This window comes from Schistocerca gregaria, chromosome 1, assembly GCF_023897955.1.
Source record: "Schistocerca gregaria isolate iqSchGreg1 chromosome 1, iqSchGreg1.2, whole genome shotgun sequence".
Classification (NCBI taxonomy): domain Eukaryota; kingdom Metazoa; phylum Arthropoda; class Insecta; order Orthoptera; family Acrididae; genus Schistocerca; species Schistocerca gregaria.
Window position 1 is genome coordinate 867,115,309 of NC_064920.1, and position 24,085 is coordinate 867,139,393.

General features: G+C 34.9%; 1 protein-coding gene across 1 annotated transcript in view; it reads left to right on the plus strand.

Annotated features, from left to right (window-relative positions):
* LOC126273067 (uncharacterized) overlaps positions 1–24,085 on the plus strand; it is a 404,495-nt gene that overhangs the window by 278,521 nt on the left and 101,889 nt on the right. Inside the window, exons 6-10 of the mRNA XM_049976476.1 lie at positions 6,718–6,768; positions 6,973–7,032; positions 7,139–7,198; positions 7,283–7,315; positions 9,335–9,442. Of these exons, the coding sequence (XP_049832433.1) occupies positions 6,718–6,768; positions 6,973–7,032; positions 7,139–7,198; positions 7,283–7,315; positions 9,335–9,442 (312 nt within the window). The remainder of the gene's footprint in view (positions 1–6,717; positions 6,769–6,972; positions 7,033–7,138; positions 7,199–7,282; positions 7,316–9,334; positions 9,443–24,085) is intronic.

Genomic DNA, 24,085 nt, shown 5'->3' on the forward strand with positions numbered 1-24,085 from the left:
TCTTGATTAACCCAATCGCTGGTTCCCAAGCCTTGCTAAGATTATAGCCACGGTCACAGTTTATGAGGTCGTCATTGGTGCGAATTTCGATGGCCTCTCTAACAACGCCGTCCGAGTATCTCAACATCTGTACCAGAATCCTCGTGCGTTCATACCCCATAAAGTGTTCAGCGACCGCCGACTTGCTCGGATACATCAGTCGAGTGTGCCTCTGGTGTTCACAGCATCGATCCTCGACGGTGTTGAACAGGTTACAGCTCGACTTCCGCCTGAATCAGCTGAGGAAATACATTGTGAAACTTGTGGTACATTGACGAAATCCAAGCCGATGACGTTAAATATCACCAGTAAAGAGACGGCAGCCAGTCGTAATCTGAGGGAGCGCTCTGAAATTGTTGTCTCACCAGCTGACAAAGGCAATGCTACAGTTGTTGTCTCCCATAAGGACTACACTGATAAGATGCTGAGCCTGTTAAATGATGATTCCTACCAGATTAGCGTTGACCCTACAAAGAAGGTGGACAACAACACGAGGTCGCTTCTCAAGACACAGATTTACCGGAGGGTGACGCTAAGAAGTTGTTACCCCGAGGTCTGGTACCGCCTAGACTATATGGACTCCCGAAGGTTCACAAAGAGGGGGTACCATTACGCCCCATTGTCAGCAACATCAGTGCAACTACATATTTGTTAGCCAAATACCTGACTGAAATATTAAGTTCTTATGTGGCTAAATGTCCTCATCACATCTGTAATTCCATGGATATTGTTAAACGCCTTGATAGCTTCAGGTTGGATGAGTCAGATATCATGGTGAGTTTTGACGTCGTTTCCTTGTTTACGAGGGTACCCCTGCAAGAGTCACTAGAACTGATTAGTCAAAAGTTTGACGAGAAGACCACTGAACTTTTTAGGCATGTCTTGACTTCCAGGTATTTTCTTTTTAATGGAGAATACTACGAACAAACATAAGGAGTTGCCATGGGTAGCCCACTCTCACCGGTGGTAGCAAATTTGTACATGGAGAACTTCGAGGAGGAAGCCCTGTCGTCATCCGAATGGAAACCTACTTGCTTTTTACGTTACGTGGATGACACATTCGTCATCTGGCCACATGGTATGGATAAACTCCTTGACTTCCTTACACATCTAAACTCCATACACCCCAACATCAAATTCATTATGGAGATTGAAACGGAGGGTAAATTACTTTTCCTTGACGTCTTGGTCAAGAGAAGTGCTGACAGCACCCTAGGTCATAGGGTGTATCGGAGGACAACGCACACTGATCTGTATTTGCACACAGACAGCTGTCACCACCCTTCACAGAGGAATGGTGTACTTAAAACTCTAATACATACGGCTCGCACTATCTCTGACGCAGAGAGTCTACCGCAGGAATTGGAACATTTGAGAACTGTATTTCGAAAAAATGGGTACTCAGAGTGGCAGATTCAACGAGCTCTCCGCCCAACTACTACAGCGCAACCTTTGGAGATGGATGAAATTACGAGGGAGGAGGTAGGCACTGCGTTTATTCCATATATAGGCGCACTCTCGGGAAAAACCGCCCACAGTTTGAAGAAACACCTGGTCGGAACTGTGTTTAGTCCTCCGAATAAACTCGTGCACTGGTGGAGAGCGCCAAAGATGACCTCGGTTTGAGGAAGGCCGGCGTGTACCATATTCCGTGTCAATGTGGCAAGTCGTATATTGGTCAGATGATGCTTACAGTCTAGGATGCCTTGAACACCAGAGGCACACTCGACTGTTGTATCCGGCGGTCGCTGAACATTGTTTGTTGGAAAATTACGCTATGGAGTATGAACGCACGAGGATTCTGGTACAGACGTCGAGATACTGGGACAGCGTTGTTAGAGAGGCCATCAAATTGGCACCAATGACGACCTCATAAACCGTGACAGTGGCTATTATCTTAGCAAGTCTTGGGAACCAGCGATGGGGTTAATCAAGAGTAAATTGAGCAAACGTACAGTTGTGACGACCACGGTGGACAGAGCTATCACACCGACGTCATCTCAGATGCCGTCGCAATATGCTCGACCGTGGCGCGGGGCGCAGACTATGGAGGGATCCCGCCGCGGGCGGAGGGTATTTAAAACGGCCGCCGCCGCGACCGCACACAGTTTCCTCTGAGCAGCCATAGCGTACAGATCTCCGTGCCAGCACGTTTACAGGAGCTCAGTCCGTCAGTTCACATGTATGATCGCCGAAATATAGTGCCTGTTGGACACTGTAGACCGGTAGTACAACCGTGGATATTTTGATTATCAAATTCGCAGGGAGAAACTCAAGAACCACAAAACCTTTTCTGACTGATCTATGTAACAGTACTCACTTTACAATTAGTTGGATGAACAAACAATTTACGTAAGATATCAGATCAGATTCCTACATATTCTCCAGAATGAAGTGTACACATATATCATAATGAAATTTGAACTATGTTTTCAGCCAAATATGTAAGATTAGTATAAATTATTTTGTACCAAATTCAACTACATTATACAAAATATTAATTCATAGTACAAAAAAAGAAGTTATTTCACACAATTTGTCTGCAGCTTTTATTTCAGCATGAATATCAGGTAAAACAATTCCATTCATCAAAATATCCATTAGAAGTTAGCTGAATTGGCCTTGTTTCTATATAATTATGTCTGTCATTAGACCCTCCAGGTTCTCCTGAATGCAATGGGGACACTGGTGTGTATAACACTTTCTAAATATTGGTGATGCAATGTGTTACAAGCGGCAGTATCAGATACTACAGTACTTAAAATCCATATTAAATTGTATTTAGCCACCTCCTATTGTAGGCAAGTATACGTAGTATTAGACCATAATATAACAAAGTGTTGTCTCCTCTAAGTGCAATGAAGAGCACTGAACTGAAGTTCATTGTAGATCTCTGCTCATCGGAAGTTCTTTGTTGCAAAACCTGGAATGTAGCTCGTACTCCACTCCTTATGACCATCACATAGTGTGTAAATGATTGTTTTGAATAGAATAGCTCAATTCAGCAAAATTCCAACTGTTCATACTTAAACATTTCCTGTCTTAAATCTCATTTTGCAATTTTAACTTGTTCTTTGATAACATTTCAATGAAATCATACTAGTACAAAATTTGCAAGTGCTATGGCGCTATTCTCTCCAATTTACAGTGACATTTACATATACCATAATATTGAATAACAAATATATTTTAACAATATAGTACAAATAAATTCTTGGAGTATAGTTCCTCAGCAGTTAACATAATTCACCCTACATACATAGAATGTAATGTCTGACTCTTGCATTTGACTAGAAAACTAATATAAGTTGCTTAGAAGAGCATGAAGACACGAATCTGTAGGTATGCATTTGCTTACAGTTTTGTGTATGTAAACTTATTCATAGTGGACATACAATCCATAATCATCACATAAATTCATGTTGTCTAATCTCATCATCTCACAAATATTGACTTGGCTAATATCAATTTGTAACAATGTACAAAAATGATGAAACGGACCAATTAATCAATAAATCATTATTTACATAGGACTGTGTACTATGGGTCATGTGGAGATTAGTACATGTTACAGTTAAAGTGATTTAATAAGGCTGCTTAATATGATATCTTTCATTGTGACACAGCTGGACAGTAAGGGCTCTTTTAGAGGCCTTAAAATTATGCATAAATGAGCAGTCACTAATGAGTACTTACTATCCATATTTTAATGTACATCTGAAATACAGCCCCATATTCTGGGGAAATTAACCATTAAGCGAGAACACCAATTTTTATAACATAGGTGGGCACATGATGTACTTTGTAAACATGTAAAGAACAACTGTGTTTATGTTACCAAGGTAAACATGCACTATCAAATTCACAGTTTAACCTTAGTTTACTTAAACAAGAATACAGTACACTTATATGACCTACATCATAATTAAGGAAAAATAAATTAAACTTTCATTAATTTACTCTGTTACCAAGTATAACTGCTACTTCAAAGTACTGACCCATGCTTGGCATCAGTGTTGTTGCATCAGATCATTATCACACACTTATTCAATTATTATCTACTAGACTTCTGCCTAATAATGAGATTGTCCTGTTTGCTTGGAATCTGTAGGATTTTCTTCCATAGAGAGCAAACTTTTTGTCACCTGACTCACTGTTTACTTTATATTACTGCTACTCACTAGGTTGTAAGACAACACAATTTGTCATTGTATTAGCTGTAGCAAAAATGAAGGAAAATGTAGGGCCTGTAGTTGCAAAATTATATTAATACCTTCAGCTGCTAACGGGCATTGATATATATCAATGGGGACAGGTGAAACTGTGTCCCCCGGTGGGGACTTGAACCTGCGATCTCCTGCTTACATGGCAGATGATCTATCCATCTGAGCCATCAAGGACACAGAGGATAGTGCAACTGCAGGGACTATCTTGTGCGAGACCCACATTCTCACCTTTTATGTCCACACACTACAATCGTAGTGTCCCACACCAACACACTCATTACTAGTGGAAGACATTCCTACCAAGTTCTGTAAGAGTTCGCGGAATATGTGTGCAACCGCACAGAAGAAGAAGGTCATGGCCAGTGATACCAGAACTATATACTTATATGGATATGGTGACTGTTCTTTTGGACATGTCCAAAACAGCAGACACCGTATCCATATAAGTATAATATTACATGAGGTTGACACACATTATCGTGGGTGTGATCACTTGAGAGTTACTAACTGTATAGTGTATATAGTTGTGTCTGTGTATGTGCAGATGGACATGTGTGTGTGTGTGCGAGTGTACACCTGTCCTTTTTTTCCCCCTAAGGGAAGTCTTTCCGCTCCCGGGATTGGAATGACTCCTTACCCTCTCCCTTAAAACCCACATCCTTTCGTCTTTCCCTCTCCTTCCCTCTTTCCTGAAGAAGCAACCATCAGTTGCGAAAGCTAGTAATTCTGTGTGTGTGTTTTGTTCATTGTGCCTGTCTGCCGGTGCTTTCCCGCTTGGTAAGTCTTGGAATCTTTGTTTTTAATATAACTGTATAGTGTCATTAAGGTTGTTACGCAGATCATAACTAGACATTTGTGAGCAACACTGAATGTGCTACAATTATGGACAGAATAATGTGTATTCAAGAAAATTTGTTGGCAAAGACAGTTATATAAAAAAAAAATTCACATACACAACTACAATATCAGATTAAAAGGAAACTTTGAATTTCAAACTGACAAAAGTTCTCATAAACAACATACATCCTATATGGGGAAAAATGATCAGTAAGTTGCTTGATGAATTAAAATGTATACTAAAAATAAATGCAAACTTCAGTAGATATCATTTGTAGTTTTTGAAACATAATACATAGACTACATAAAAACTTGGTTATTACTTTATAAATATGTCAGCTTGTACACTGTACTGCATGTGGTACAAGAGCGATATAAATAAGTAAATAACTCCAGATTTATTATGGAGAAATATAATATTTTCTTAAAACAAACATTTCATATGTATATTAAGTAAATACATGTATAGTAGGTTTCTACAAGCATGACTGTTATTCTCCATAATGAAATCTATGGGAAAGTGAATCAATAAGAGTATTAATTGTTGTATACTAATATGGTTTCTGAACATTCAAGAAAAATGTGGATTTTCCAACTGAAAGCTTGGCCGAATAACTGCTGCATAACGGAAAGTAGCTGCACTCAATATTTATATTTAAGATGTACTTTCTCCTAAATAAATAAAATATATTCCAGTCACCTAAATGTTAGCAGTGTATAATACCTGATTTAGAATTTTAATAGAAATCATTATACATTTTACATTCCTGTTAGTTTTTCCCTTTATAGTATCAAGTGCATAAACTGTGTATGTATGTGTGCATGTTTAGACTTGACGATGTATTCATAAAATGAGAATACAGACATACAGAAACAAACTTCACAGGTGAAATAGGTTATGCAAATGCATCAATATATGAATATTGTTTAACTGCAAGCATTACACATGCAGCATCCTAAGATTAAATTATTGTTGCAAAACATTTTTCTGATGTAGTGCTCTTATTGACTGATGATGGAAATATTTTAGTGTTGCAATAAAATAAGTGCATGAAATTATGCTTAAAGCTACAGAAAACACAAGGAGCTGTTTTGGAGGAAGTCTGACTACAATAATAATGCAAGAGAATGCAATCTTATATTTAACTTATTCGCAGGAAGCGGGATTATCACCAAAACATCGGAGACATTTGAAACATTATATCTTATCTCATTATCTGGAGATTAGATTGAACAGGTACTGGGCCAGTATATTGTGATTAGACTACAGCATATACACTGATAACATTTGTAAGATATTACCAAACAGTTTTCAGTGAGTTACAATGTGACACAAATTTCACCTGTTTACTCAAAGTAACTAGATACAAATCAGTATATCAGGTAGTGTCTACAAGTGAATACTGGCCAGAAAAGCAAAGAGAATGTCCACTCAAGATAATTTTCAACAAACAGTCAATGAAGAAAATAACATAGAGCATCATCACACACAATCAGGTAAAAATAAATATTTTGCAATTCTTGAACAACAAAAGAGTCAACATGTGTATACTAGACATGTAACCAAATATTCGTACAAAGGCAATTTCTTAAAACTTTTTCTTTGCATTGACAGAAGGACATGTTACTGATGGAAATCAAGTCATAGAAGCCATCACACCAACAGGTAAATGTACATTTGATCTGGTACATTTGTCAATGAATAGTTTTAAAGATATAAGCTAATCAAATATTAAAAGAACAGATCAGATGAAATTATCTTTCTTCTGAGATTTTTCTTGTGCCAGATATCAACCATTGCTATGAGCAACATTTGCACTAACACTGTTTTTTCTGTTTTAACAAAATATTTCATATTTATTTTTGATAGAGGGACATGTTATCAATGAAACTGAACAAGGCAATGAAGATTTTCATCATGCTGCACCAGGTAAAGATGCACTTATTATTGGGTTTCATTCTGTTGAAAGTCTCAACATTATTAATTACCTTCTAAAAGCAACAGATTAAATAAAATGGCTTTCCCTTCTCAACAGAGTTTCACATGCCTGTATATTCTGAGAGGACCACTATAACTATCCAGCCTCGAAGAACAGGTATGATTGATGATGAAAATATTTTAAAAATTGCCTATTAAATTATAATTTATACCTGCATTTATTACCCATTTTCTCTTGCAGATGATGACCGTGTCCCAATGCCAGTGTCTTCAGGTAATGTGTCAAAGATGAGAATAAAAATATGGATTAGAAATCCTTCACATTAAACATGCATTTATTTGTGTATTAAATCACTTCTTAGTTTAATAATATGAGCATGTTCCATTTCCATAATTTTTGTTGTTGTTCTTTTTTAGTACTAAGCAAAGACTTCATTTGAATTTTTCATTGTACTTTTACACATCATGAATTTAAAGAGATTTTTAAGTGGTTTATTAAATGTAGTGTTGATTTGATCTGTAATAATGATACAATTTAAAATTACATCTGTTTATTTAATCAGTGGATACAAAATGACAGATGGTACTGATATTAATGTTTTCAGATTTTTTCAACATAATTCCATATTAGTATTAAAGAAATGTACCGGTACATTCACATGTGAAAAAGATTCATTTAATGCAATAGGAGAAGCCATTCTGACTTCCCATGAGCATTGGTTAGTTTTAACATAAATCATTTTTTTCTTTATCCTACATGCAAGAGAATGGTTAGCTTCACATGTGCTTTAAAACAACTCATTTTTAACCAGTTGCTGGTTTTTACCTTGTTTCACAGATTTTATTATTGATCCTGCACAACGGAGGTTTTGGGTTGTAAACTGATTTTCAAATACATTACTGACCCCAAAGATGATAATATAAAGATAAAAATGATGATAAGACAAAGATAGTCATCTCAACTTCTTAATGTATCAATCCTTGTCTTAATGTAAAATTATTTCAGTGATTATTTTTGCAATTTATATATCAAATTACACAATTCAGCAATTTCACTAACACAGCTAAACACACCTTTATTATACAGTTCAGCTATTACACTAACATGACCTAACATACCTAGGAACATAACAATATTATGAAAAGGAAAGTTGCCACTCACCATATAGCAGAGGTGCTTAGTGACAGATAGGCACAACGAAAAAACTGTCACAAATAAAGCTTCTGGCCATTCAGGACATCATCATCAACACACACACACACACACACACACACACACACACACACACACACAGACACACAGTTGAGTTAATAATAATAGATTTTTGTTGCAAAGCATTCCACATCTGAAGACTTTTCTCACACTCAAGTATTACTTTCCTTTTGTTTTATGACAGATTACTTGCAACAAATTTAAATGCAAAGTATATCCAGTAATTATACACTTTCATATTATAGACATTAACTGTGTATAACATGAAGTACCTCAGAATAACATCTCATAAAAATTGGTAAGTGGTGGAGAAAAAAAAAAAAAAAACAAAAAAACAAAACACAAAATTAAACTTTATTAATTCAGTGTTCATACACAGTACGTGCAACATAGAAAGCAAATCATACTGGTCCTAGGTAATAAAAATTTCCAGGCTGTCTTTCCATTTAAATCCTCAATAATATTCATATATACATTTACATGTTTGAAGGGAGACAATCAATAACTCTTGATCATGAAAAACATTTACTGATATTGCCCTACATTCTGCTGTGACAACATGAAGATGATCTTCTTTTCTTAGAACTAAGTGGGAGATAATTTGTGCGAAAACATGTATTCAATTCAATTCAATTCAATTTATTAGTGCCTTGTAGTACATCATGAAAATGACATAGAACTTGTCAATAAACATTACAATTTAAAATACATGTACATGAAAATTTATAATTGAATTTACTTGTCACTTAGACATTACAATTTTAATAGAACTATTAGAACATTAACATAAAAATATACAAGTAGGATAACAACGTACAAAAAAAAGTTAGTAATTCTCACATCAAAGATTATTTACATTCTTACATTAACACTGCTTCACACTTTCACAGAAACAGCAAGTATTTAAATGTGAGGAATTACACTTTTGTGATACATAGCTGTTTTATGAATTTCTCTGTGGAAATCATTCCTATTCCTTGTTTCGTAGTTGTGAAATTCGCTGTTTAATGTAGAAAATTCCTCGTGTTCTTTTAAGAAACATATGCTTTCATATATATATTTTATATTGTTTTATTTCAGCAAACTGGCAAACTACCAGCTTCACACATTTCATACCATTGTCAGGACTTGACTTCTTGACTGTAGCTGATCAGCTGATTATACAGCAAACTGTTGAATTACAAGACAGTAAGTACTTACAGATTTGAAATAATAAAACTACTTTCGTTCTGTGACCTCTTAAAAAATTAAATTGGGAACACAAAAGATATATATTTCAATATTACTGTAGTTTTAGAATGATCAATAGGTTTTGTGTTATTAACTGTAACATAGGTGCATGTGACACAGACTGTTAACCCACACTTTACAATGACATTTAACACAAAAGTAGCCAGTTTTAACCTAGGTGCTGACAATATTTCATTCATATTTTGAAATCAATGGGAGCAGAAGTGCTAGGATTAAGTTCATTAATTAATTAGCTAGTGGACAAATCCAGCATTGCCCAGGTATTCATTTTGTCAGTTTTCTATTATAAATGGAAACAAAAGTGAACTGTGTGTGTAGTGAAGTATCAAAAATATTTCATTTCCATGTATACACGAGAAAACATTTGAAATTATGAAACCATCTTACAAAGAAATATGCATAAGGTACAGTTGTGCAAGTACAATATCCAAGATAAGAAACATGAATCTAGACAGTTTCTGTACAGTGGGTGGAGCTACTTCACATGTCTACAATACAATTTTTCACACACACACACACACACACACACACACACAGACATTTTTATAATATGTATGGATTCACAGATCACTGCAATCAAAAGTACCTGGATACCTGGCTGAAAATGACTTAGAAGTGCATGGTGCATTCCCTTGGTAATGCTGGAATTCAATATGGTGTTGCCCACTCTTAGCCTTGATGACAGCCTCCACTCTTGCAAGCGCACATTGACTCAGGTGATGGAAGGTTTCTTGGGGATTGGCAGCCCATTCTTCATGGAGTGCTGCCCTGAGGAGAGGTACTGATGTAGGTTGGAGAGGCCTGGCATGAAGTCGGCATTCCAAAACACCCCAAAGGTGTTCTACAGGATTCAGTTCAGGTCTCTGTGCAGGCCAGTCCATTACATATGTTATTGTCATGTAACCACTCTGTCACAGACTGTGAATTGTGAACAGGTGCTTGATTGTGTTGAAAGATGCAATCACCATCCCTGAATTGCTCTTCAACAGTGGGAAGCAAGACGGTACTTCAGACATCAGGCCTGTGATGTGATGGTGTCATGCAAAGCAACAAGGGGTGCAAGCCTCCTCCATGGAAAACATGACCACATCATGACACCACTGCCTCTGAATTTTACTCTTGGAACTACACACACTGGCAGATGATGTTTACCGGGCATTTGTCATACCCACACCCTGCCATCAGAGTGGCACATTGTGTGCCATCATTTTTCATTCCACAAAACGTTTTTCCGCTGTTCAATTATCCAATGTTTACACTTCTTACACCAAGCAAGGTGTTGTTTGGGATTTATTAGCAGGTATGTGGCTATTATTATTATTATTATTATTATGAGCCACTGCTCAACCACCAAATCCAATTTTTAAGATATCCTGCCTAACTGTCACAGTACTTGCAGTTGATCCTGATGCAATTTGGAATTCCTGTGTGATGGTCTGGATAGATGTCTGGCTATTACACATTATGACCCTCTTCAACTGTTGGCAGTCTCTGTCAGTCAACAGACATGGTCAGCTTGTAAGATTTTGTGCTGTACATGTCCCTTCATGTTTCTGCTTCACTGTCACATTGGAAATAGTGGACCTACAGATGTTTACGAGTGTGGAAATCTCACATACAGAAGTACAGCACAAGTGACACCAATCACCTGGCCACATTCCAAGTCTGTGACTTCTGTGGAGCGCCCCACTCTGCTCTCTTATTACGTCTAATGAATACTAAGGTTACTGATACGGAGTACCTGGCAGTAGGTGGCAGCGCAATGCACCTAATATGAAAAATATATAGTTTTGGGGGTGTCCAGATACTTTTAATCACATAGTGTATATTAACAAGCAGCTTCAGGCTCTGCAGGCTACTTCTATGAACTACATTAACAAAAAATGTTGACTAGTGCTTGCTTTCTTACACTGACATTTATGGAAATTACTTCTGTATTAAATTATAAATGTACACAAAAATAAGAGAAAAACAATTGATTTGAAAATAAACACTGCTTCCCCTCTTATGCAACTCAGATTCATTTTTATCTAACACATCAAAGAAGGCAAACGCATAACCTCATACAGACCACGGTTAGTTGTCTGTCTACTTCCTTAGCGAACCTGTGTTCAATACAAACATTACAGTTGCACAGAATTCACAGATATGAATCGAAATAATCTGATGAACTATAGAAGGGGTGACTAATTTTGTTTTTGAGTATTTGTAGATATTCACTTAATTGACTGGCGTTAACTGGCAAGCTATTATAGTCTTTTGCAGTATAATACAAAACTTAATTCTGAACCCAAGGCAGAACTGCGTAGTCTACATGGAAATAATATTTATTTCTAGTGTGGGGGATGCCCTCTACAATATATATTGCTGATGGGCTGTAAGTGCAATATCTGTGACTTGACCTAGAATTAGTATTGTACAGTTGTATGTCTTTACCTGTGTAAGTCTACTGTATCAGGTCATACCTCACTTATATCACAGTGGCACTGTACTCCACTTTCAGACTAGTATTCTGGTTGTGAATTTTATAGACCATATGAATTCATTCTTGCTGTTAACAACAAATAACACTGGAGGTACATGTACTGGCATGTAATTGTAAGAACCCTAGATCCATAAGAGGCTTCTGTAAAATGTTTGGTTAAAAGTTTTACACAATATACATACTGCATATATCTACAGAATAAGCACTTCTTTGTTCTTAACTACATTGTCCAAGAAGACTATGTGGCATAGGACAGTACTGAGTAAAAGAATGCAAAGTACATTAGCAGCATCACATAATGTGTTTACATGCAGGCTGAGTGAAAAGCCTGTTTATTTTCTAATAACATATGGACATAAAGACAAACAATGTTATGAATAAAAAACTGATATATAATTCTACTACTTCTGAGTAGATATACTATTTATAACTGATTGAATAATCACTGATGAAATCAACACGTAAGTGGTCTGCATAGTTAGGGTGCTGATGAGTTCATCATCTGGTACGCTAAAATATTAGTCACATGCATAATTGGGCATCCAGCACTTAACTAAATGAGATAACATGTGGAAAGACTTGAATGTTTTGTTTTCTGTGACTTGGATTTATGTATGCATGAATGTAAAATGATGCTTCTTGCTTCCTCCATCGGATAGTAATTAAAAATGTTTTATTTACTGTCGAGAATGCAGTTTACCATAGCTCATGAAATCATTTATTAGGACGAAAGATAATCTTTCATTTTGTGTAACGATTTTGATAGGGTGAATGGTAGGTCAACTGCTTTAACCGTATTTCTTTGATGCCTTGTGAAGCAGCACCTTCACATAATTAACATATAGTTACTTCCAGAATTAAGGGCTAGAAATATCATTGCACTTCGACTATAGATATTTACTTCCAAAACTAATGGATAGAGGAATAGCTGACATCACTGTACTTCAACTAAAGATACTCCACTACATTTTGCTCCAACTATCTGCAAACAGCTAAATGAACTAAGGCAGTGAGAAATACAAGGGCCAAAGCACAGTCACAAAGTTTTGAAAAAAAAAACATATGGTTGTGAAAACCAAATTTGTAGACAAACCACCAGTCTCATAGATCCAACTGGTTTCTTACTCATGTCACAAAATCGTATGGGTCATAATAAAAGAACTATTCACAAACAAGAGTACATGAACAATGACAATAAAAAATGGAGCATAATATGAAGGACAATAAAACACTGTAAAATCAAAGATGGTAAAATGGTGTATATTAAACTAAGTGAAAGTCAAAACCCACATTGGCTGTTTATTGTATTTTCATACATGGAAAAACACAATAAACAGCTATTTGGACTTCCACTCAGTTTAATGTAGGGTACTTTACATTCCTAGATTTTAAAATGTGTGATTTCCCTTTACTTTATGTTGAAATTGTTTAGTTATGTTTGCCCAATCTGTAAGGTTATTTGTAGTTAAAAATAGTGTTCATTTGGCATTTGGAAGGACAGCTTCCAAATTGCTGCAATGGGCTCAAGAACATAATGTCATATCAGTCTTCGCACTTAACATGAAGAATTGCACAGTGTCTTTGTTGTACAATCAAACTTCGACCTTTGTAACAATGTCAATACGTTATTCATAATAAACGTAAATATTCACCAAACATTCTTTATTCAAAATAAATGTTAAAATCTGAAAAGTACATATACTTTTCTTATATTCATAATAATGTTGGAAGTTTACCATATTTTTAATGTAAAGGTACTTTGTAAGTATACCTACTTGGCAGTGGTCTCTTCTTCCTCAGTCTGTAGGCTCAAAATGGAAAATTTCCATGGATATTTTAACTACATTCAGAAATAACAGATGTGTCACAAGGGGATTCCAAATTTACTAGTATGCACATCTATTTTATTCAACACACACAATTGAGTGATGACCAGGATCTAAGAACTGAAAGCAATTTTTGTGTTCTTGAACTAGTAGCTCTCACAAAAACTGCCTTGTTAGCTTTAATCCAAAACAGTATCATCAAACTACCAAGTAACTTAAAGAACCCTCAACTTTCAATGTTAAAATACAAAAGTAACACTCAATGGTACCTCATTTACATAGTCCATGACTGTTGTCTATACTCAATTCATTTGTGTATGTAAAATTACTATACAAGCTACTAAACTTATCATGAACACATTACTAGAAATGACCCACTAATTGAAGTTCAATATTTATGACAGTGATCCTAACTGTCCTTCTCACTAATGGAAAGTCAGTATTTATGGCAGTGAGCCTAACTGTCCTTCAAATCACAGTTCACCAAAGATAATACAATAACTATTATATTTTGGATCTTTTCACATGAGAACAGGTGGCATTATTATACAATGCAAGCCACTTTATTTCACTGATGCAAATACCAGAAAGCTGGTAATGATATCATAGAGGGAAGTACACTTTTATCATGATGTTTGCTTGGTGACAGTGGTACATAGGCTTCAATGGTACTGATATTATATAGTTTTAATGAAATGAGTAAAACAGGATGTTAACTGGTAGAGTACCTTGCACAGTTTTTTTAACAGAGAGATGTAGATCATATGAATGCTCCTGGAAATCTGAAGGTTTTTGTCGTGGTTTAATACATATCAACCGGCATAATGATATTTTGTATTCTTGATACTTAACTGTAATTTACAAAATTGTATTGTGAAAATTTACTACTTTTTATAAGTCCCAACAATTATTTGACTTAACTGCAGTATAGTTGGTAAAGAAAAAAATACAAATGCCTCAATTCTATTTGATTAGTGCACTCTATGCATATGCAGTGGATTAACTACTTACAAGTAAAGCAGACATTTTTGAAATTTTGTTAATTTATACAAATTTTGAATTAAGGTCTTACATGAATAATGAGAATGGTTATGTAGTTCAGAAAAGCTTGGGCAACACAAATACCTAGTTGTGTACTTGAATCTAACAAATATACTGGTGTATAAGTGAACACTGGCAAGCGCAACTAGAAACAGAATATTACATATGTACTGAATAACTAGAAACAGCAAATTAATGGTGTAGAGGATCTAATATCCAGGTAGTGCATCCAGGTATGCAAATAGCAAACTTAGTGCCAAGAAAATTGACTTAAATAACTTCTGTGTATATTTAAAACTAGAAGTGGCTGATTTTGGGCTAGCATAGGCTAACATAATTGTCACATTTGTTTGCCATTACCCAGATGGCAATTTTTAAAATTTCATCAACCAATTGGAAATCTGTCTACATCACTTAGCGTGCCTATGAGAAAAGATTGCTTGATGGGGAGACATAAACATTCATATCAGAGATTCTAGTGATACAAAGAGAGAGAATATATGAACTTAGTAAGCAGCTTTGGACTATTTCTGGCAAAGTATCAAACAACAAGACAATTAATTTGTTGTGACACAATTTTAACAAACCTAAATGGTTGAAGCTATGAAGTAAGTGTGGTTGACCCTATACATGCAGATCACAGTGTCACATATGAAACTATGGTAAACTCACTGAATACACAACAAATCCCCAGCTGGCATTCAAATTATGTATTCACAAACAGGGTTATTAGAAAAAGAAGCTTAGGTGCTTTCAAAACTACAGTGCCTTTTGCAGATCACCACAAAATATTTGAAGAATTGACAGCAAATGATGCACTAAGTTCCACGTTCCATAACCTTAAATTAAAACTTGATGAAATTTTTCCACTAAAACCCAAGAGATATTAAATAGCCACATCAAAATGCATATAACATACTGTCAAACTAAAGAGGTTTGATACCCCCGAACTAGCTAAAATAAAATTATTTGTCCAAATACAGTACTGCATGTGTTAATGATATACTGTACTGCAGTTATTTGTTGTCCAAAATGCACAGAAGGAAAGCAGTACCAAATTTACAGAAGAGGCTCATAATCCTTGAAATGCAGAATGGGACTTGGTTAATGAATACAGGAGAAGGACCACTCTTGCTCTAACTCTTTAAGTTAAGATGAATTTAATTATTATTTTTCAGAGATAGTGGAAAGCTCAGTTGATGAAAGTCCTCACCTTTTAACAGATCATGCAGTTGCCATGAGATTCAGAAATAAATTGAGTTTGGTCATGTGAGAGTGAGAGAGTATCCAAAAGACAATAAAAATTATGAAAACATTACAAACCCTCAGGAAGTCCTGACACTTATGCCACGTCCTGTACTGTATTGAAAACTATAATCTGTGAAACTGCACAACCACTGGCTTTCAAGAAAATACACTCTTTCACGTAAGACAACATGGTTTTTGGAAGGGTATATCAATGATAACAGCAGTACTTGATGTATTTACAAAAATGAGTCAAGGTGTCTACAGCATTGTTACTCTGTAACCTCAGTAGGGCACTCAACTGTTGTGCACATAATGCCTTGCTCAGCAAGCAAAATTCTATTATGTTGGAGGATCTCTTCAGCAAACTCTTGAATCCTACCTGAATAAATGACAACAAACTGTGTCATTACAAGTAGGTGGCTCAGGTGAAAAGATGTCATTACATGGTGTGCCACAGGAATATGTAATGTGCTCTCTGTCATTCCTGAATTTTGTTAATGACATAGGATCCAAAGGGTGCACTTTGCATTTCACAGATGCTACAACCTTTCTCTCAAAAGGAAAGAATGTTGCTCAGTTTGTTCAACAAGCAAAAGTACTATTAAGTGAAGACAAGGAACAAGATAGAAATTAATGGCAACAAAACACAGAGGGTGATATGCAACCTTAGTGATACTTGAGCACTGGATGACTCAGCAGCTATTAAACTTTTGGCCTTTTGCACTGGTATCAAGTTAACCTGATAACAGCATGCTAACATGTTCCAACCTTTCATTGGTCCTGTGTCTAATGAGGAAACTAAAAAGTATAATATGAGAACAGTAACTACTAACATTTTACTGTGCAATGTACAGCAGCTACATTAGTTATGCAGTGTTGATGTGGAGCTATTCTTGTTTTCAGCCAGTATATATTCAACAACCCCATTCACATGAAGGTAAATGATAAACCTTGAGACATACAGAAAGAGAAACAAAGTTAATCAGCACTGCACTTGCAATAAAGACCGTACAGATAGGCTAAGATGTCAGTCAAAAAAGACACAAAATAGCTTTCCAGGGTGGCCCAAAAACTATTAAATGTACTACCTATGTACTCTGAAATGTAACAGCCCATTAAGGCCCACTTAAAACAAACATATTCAAGTCTAATTCAGGATTGCGCATGTAAACAAAATACATAACTCGCCTAGAAAAAATTATAACTGAGGAACTACTGTTTAATCTCTTTCACGTCAAAGTGTAAAAGCTCTGTAAATGTAGGGAACAATTCCCATGAATGGATTCTCTAGTAATTAATAAAAAAATGTAAATGTATTATTGCAATTCCTTATTTGAGAATTTATTCTCAAATAAAGTAACAGACATGTACTAATATCATAGTGTACTAGCTGTTCAGGAATAAGTGTACAATCAGACATTTATTTTCAATTTTTTTGTATCGATTTTAATTGTTAATGAATCAAATATTCAGTTTAAACAATGCCAAGGATTGTTTTGGATTGTTAAGAAAGTATAAATAGTTACAGCCATGTTGGCAGTGAAAGTCAGTATTTTGTGTGATTTTGGTGAGAAAGCATGTAGCTTGTTGTGATAAGTTATTGTAAGTATGTCACAACTTATTTCAGATTTGTCAAGATGCCTTTATTTTGAAACTGCAATAAATATCAAATGAAACACTATATTTGATTAAATTTTATTTTTACTTTATAGTAAAAACTATACTGTTCCGGGACTTTTGCTGCGACGGATTATCAGCTACAATGAGTAAAAATAGCCCCACTGAAATGTACGTAGACATAATGACTGTACCAGTTGTAGGACCAAATGTCCTCATTTCTTCACAAGTCAAACTCAGACTTTAGAACAACTGAACCGACATGAACATTTCAGGTCAGGAAACCACAACGACAGATAAAGGGATTTGCCCACAATCACTGTCAAAGACACCTTGTTTTTGTAGCTTGAAAGTCATCATCTCAAATTTTTAAATATATTCTTGTAGCGACTGAGAGCCACCATGGCCACATGCCACTGTAGAATCCGATTTACTTTGGCAAATTAAGTACCAACAGGCTGCTTCCAGAATACATACTGCTCAACAACTACTTGACAGATTTCTCATTGGTCATCACCACATTAGACGTGATGTAGCAATATCAGATCAGACAGTAAATAAAATTGGGCATTGATAAGGTAAATTCCAACATAGGTTAAGGCATAGGGTGAAGTACCAGTGGTTAAACATGAATGAGTTAATATCAGGAATAAATGGTTCATTTGGCCACTCTAAGGGTATGATAAATACACATTTCCTCATCAGTTACATATTAATGAATCAACTAGACTTCAGTTGAAGGTAAATGTCTGCAAGAACCACAACTATGCCATGAATATGAATCCTCAATCTTTAGTTTTTCATTTGCTGCTCATTACACATGAATCAATAGTGGTCATCAGTATATTTTCAATAAGATATTGGAGAAATTTAACCAGTTTTCATTAAGAATCATATTTTAAGCTAACATTTGTATATATTGAAAAGCATTGACTTTCTGTAAAATACAGCAGTATTGGACAGTTCAGATTTGTGTAGACATTGTGACAAAGAACACCTTGTATCTATACAAAGGAGAAATCATGACTTATATAGATACCAGACATGTAGCAAACATTATCCCTATTTTATTGTACTAGGATCGTAAAAAAATAATTAGATATGACTACCAGTAGTTTGGTCATTGAAGTGGCAGAAAATTACATGAAAAAGAAACCTCTGTGAGTCTTAAATCCTGGGAATCAGAATACTTCCGTCCCAGTAACTCTTTCCAACATAAAATTACATTTTCTTAAGTAATACAAACATAATAAATTTCTTTCTGATTAATGTTCCTTTGCCAGTTACACAGTAGATCTAATACATGTTAAGGACAAGATCTTACAGAGAATAATTTTCATACGTGATAGTAAATCAATGTCTATGCAGTTACATTCACATAATTGGTATAGTAACAGGTCAAACCAAATGGGAACACATATATAAGGCTACAAACACTCTAACATAATTTTAATCACATCTCAGTTGTAAACTGATAGTATATTACTATAACAGCACAGATATGTTCAGTAAACTTCACACCAACTCTAAACATATTCTCAACTTTTCACAAAACCATCAGCACAATGAGAGTACAACATTATCATCACAGTGAGACTATCACATCCACAATGTAAACTAACAGAACATCATTATAACTGTACAGAGATGACAAGTAAATATTACCACAATTCTCCTCAAAATTCATAATATGGTTGTATTATTAAACCACATATTATTAAATCTACTCAAAGGTTTTAATTGTATCCAGATAACCAGAAAAATGGCATATTGCTTAGTATAAAATACATGCACCAGTTGCTTTTCACATCCATTGTCTAACTTTTTGTCCAAATCAGAAGGTGGAAGAGGCTGAATTTGTACAGAAAAGTAAGAGAGGATGTGATTTGAAAAGGAAAGAGTCACACCAGCTTGAAGCCATGGGTTCACCACCACCAAATTGCCAAATGAGCTTGCAACCTCCTGAGGAAAGACAATTCTTGTGATGTTATATGAGTGATGAAGGCTGTTTGTATAATTTCAGCTGTGTAAAATTCCTGAGTCCAAACAATCTTTTGGACTTAGGATATACAAGTCTATAAGCATTTGGGTGTAGTTTTCAACAATTTCAAATGGTCCTATAAAAATATCAAAGTATTTCTTTATTTCTCTATTTAGTACTTTAGATTTGGTGTAACTTTTTGTCAACACTAGATCCCCAACTTTGAATTCCGTGTTTTTTCTCTTTTTTTTTCTTTTTTTATCTGTTTGTCATGTCATTTCTTTCTTTTTTCATAATAATCTTTCATAGTTTTTTAACTATCTCCTCCCTTTCAGCTGTTGTTATAAGTTTACATGCTGAAAAGTTCTTTGATTAAGTAAGGCAATTTTTGGTCAAACATGATCTCATAAGGAGAGTATCCTGTGGTAGTATGTTGTAGGCTATTCATAATTTCTTCAAATTCATTAACATAACTTAACCAATTTGTCTGATCTTTCTGACAGTAAGTTCTACAAAATCTACCAGTTTCCCTCATGTACCATTCAGTTGGGTTGCATTTAGGTGAATAGGATGATATTAAGATATGTCTGATGTTATGTTCTTCTACAAATTCCTTCACAAAATTTTGAAGTAAATTTGGTCCTATTGTTACATAAATGGTCATAGGTGTACACATTTTAATGAAGTAGTCCTTTACAAATGTAGAAGCCATTTTCTTGCTAGTTGCTTTCTTTAAAGGATAAAATTTCACATATTTAGAAAATAAATCTACAGTGATGAGAATATACTGAAATCCCCCTTTAGCTCTTGGAAGTTGACCATACAAATCTATCCCTACCAAATCCAACTGTTTGTAGGATACCAAATTTTGTAAAAATCCCTTAATTGGTTTTGTTATTAACATTTGTTCTTTGACATCTATCACAGCAGGTGAGTAAGGTCTTAACTCTCCTAGATATATTATGAAAATATATACACTCTTGTACCTTTTGAATACATTTCAACACAAAACAGTGTCTGATGCTTTTATGTGTGTACTTTATCAAAGTATTTATCTGAGAATCTGGCCAGCAAACCTTCCAAGCATCACTATCTGTGCTGTGTCTATAAAATAGAATACCTTTGAAGACCTAATAATACATTTGTACTTTCTCATGACCTTTCTTCCCTAAAGAACTTTTAACAAGCTTCCAATGATCATCACCATTTTGATATCTTCTCAATTGATTACAGATTTTTCTAATTTCACTTTCCTCTTTGACATCTTTAAAATACATTATTGTAAACTCTCCCTCTTGACTATTGTTTCCATTATCGTTTCCATTCCCCACCGGCATTCTTGACAGGGCATCAGTGATGACATTCTCCTTACACTTTAAAAATGAACTGTGTGTTTAAACAGCTATAAGAACATTGAACACCTAATAATTCTCCCATGATACAATTTACACTCTTGTAGGTACGTTCACGGTTTATGATCAATATAAACTTTGACTTCATGCCCAGACAAATCACTTTTAAATTTTTTGAATCCCCATACAATTGCCAAAAGTTCCTTTTCAGTAATCACGTAATTTCTCTCATGTTTTTGTAAGGTTATGCTTGCGAATGCTATAGAATGATGTTCAATTTTTCCCATTAATTTCTTTCTCTTAGAATCAATGTACCCAAAGTCCTTAATCACAACTGTCTGTCATCAAACAAAATGGTAATGATAAATCAGGTCTGTGGATGATTTCACTTTCTGCCAATTCTTTCTTAGTTCTGTCAAAAGCTATCTGGCATTCAGCAGACCAATCCCACATTCAATTTTTTCTTAACAGGTTGCTCAAGCATGGTGCATTAAGTGCCTGTGTTTTCACATATTTATGATATAAGTTTATTAATCCAGAAATCTTTTTTATTTCTAGGTTTTGGGAATTTTGTTATGCCCTCCATATTTCCTTCATCAGGCAAAATCCCTTTTTCATTTATGCAGTGACAAAGAAATTTTAATTCTCTCATTGCAAACTTACATTTTTTTCTCCAGTTTCCTTTAAAATTTGAATATGCTTCTCCCAGGTCTTACTTGATATCAAAATGTCATCCACATAAATAATTAACTTTTCTAAGAGTTTTTTAACCAAAACAAAGTTCAATCCCCTAATAAATTCTGCCACAGATACATTTAAACTGAATGGTTCAGCACAATATTGAAAACAATGTTGCATTAAAAAAAATGCAATGTATTTTCTAGACTCTCTTTCTAATTCAATCTGATGAAATCCAGAATTCAAGTCAAGGCTAGTCAAATATTTTAGATTTTCAAACTTATTTAGTAGTTTATCTGTACTTACAGGGTGGTCAATTTCTCTCTCCAAATATTTATTCAAGTGTCTAGAGTCGAGTACTAAATGAATACCCCCATCTCATTTCGAAACTACCACTAATGGCTTATTGTAAGAACTAAAACTTCTTTCTATTATTTTCCACCTTTCCATTTTCTGAAGTTTTCTTTCTAACTTCTTTTTCTTATAGATAGGGATAGCATATGGTTTTATGAAAAATAGGTCATGAGCTTTCAATTTTAGTCTACATTGATACCCTTTTACTTTAGCTGGTTTTATATCAAATATGTCATTTTAATCCCACAGAAAGTTTTCAAGCTCCCTCCTGTTCTCTGCAATAAGGCTTTCAGTTTCAGATATCTTTTTAGCTACTAGTTTACTGTAATAATTAACACTACCCTCATCAATACCAAATTCTTCCCCTTCCTCACAATGACCATCACCGTTAGTCTCTTGTATCTCTCTAATCGGACTACTTAGACGATGATCTTCCATTACAATACCCATTTCCCCATGAATTCCACTTTTTGGTTCAACAATTGTTATTTTCATATCACCCCAGACAAAATTTTCATTAGCCTTAACAATCCATTTCATACATAGTATCAAGTTTTCATACAAATCATCAATTACTAAGCATCCTAGTACATCCTTAATCTTATATTCAAGTAAGACTTGTATGGTAATCAACTTACTGCTTTTTCCTGTTGCCCCTTTTATCCTTACTCTTGTTACTGGAAATTCTGTGAAATTTTTATTATTCTGGATCCTGTCTCTTAGCTTCCTCGATATTCCTGTAATTGGGGTGCCTGTATCCAGAAGACAGTTTCCTATCCAACCATTAATCTGTACAACAATATATGGACTTTCAAATTCTTTGCCCATTTCATTGACCTCTTTTTCAAGAAACAAATCCTCTTCTATGTCCTAAAAATTCAACCCTACATCACAGTCACTACCTTTTATTACAGAATCTACCCATTTACTAATTATATTACCAACAGGAGACAGTTCCATGTTTTTCATGGCAATTTTATCATCTGAGTACACACTTTGACAAATTTCACTTAAGACCTTACACTTTTGATCACCATACTGACATTTGCTACTATAGTTGTTGATTACACTTAGTATTCTATCACTAATTAGATCTTCTTTTCCAATTTCACAAACACTTTCAGACACAACATCACTAACATCAACTGGCAATGTTAATCTAAGTTACTAACTCATTACTCAAACACACACCAGAAATTCCAGAATCATTCAGCATCAAATCATCTACTTTAGCTTCTACATATACCATCCCATTCAATTCTGTAAGTAACATAACATCAACATCATCATCACCATCATCATCTGAAACACTCTCATCAGAAACATTTTAACCACACTTAATATTATTTTCAACACCAAACTAATCTCGCTCTTCACACACTTCTTCAACAAACTTAACACTATAACAACTCTGTTCTACCACATCCTCATTTTACTCTCTGTTATCTGCTGCAATTTCATCTGGAATTACTCTGTCATTTTCACTTCCATTGCCTAGCACATGAACATCAGCTTCATACATACAGCACCAGTATCAGCATTTTCACACATTTCACAGTCACTCACCATTCTCACTAAACGATACTCATCAGATCTGTTCTCATCACTGTCAACAGCTACTTCTGCATTACTACTGTTAAAGAAATTCGTCAAAGTTGTTTTCTTCTAATTCAAATTCAGATTTTTTACTTCTTTGTTCATCTTTATTTTCAGATAAAAAGCTTTCTCAAAATTCCCTATCAAATTTCATTCTACCCACTTCAGGTTGAATTCTGGGTACAAAATTTTGGTATGTTCTATTTGTTCTGCCCCTTTCACTTCTGAAATTACTACAATGTGCCTGATTGTAATTCCCTTGTATATTTGCCCCATTTCACCAGGCTCCGAAAGAGGCAGGTCTTAGTTTACCAGACCATTTCTTCTGTTTTCAAAATTGTTACTATTATTGCCCTGATTTTACCAACAACTACCTATTTCTTGGTTCAAAATTCCTGTTCT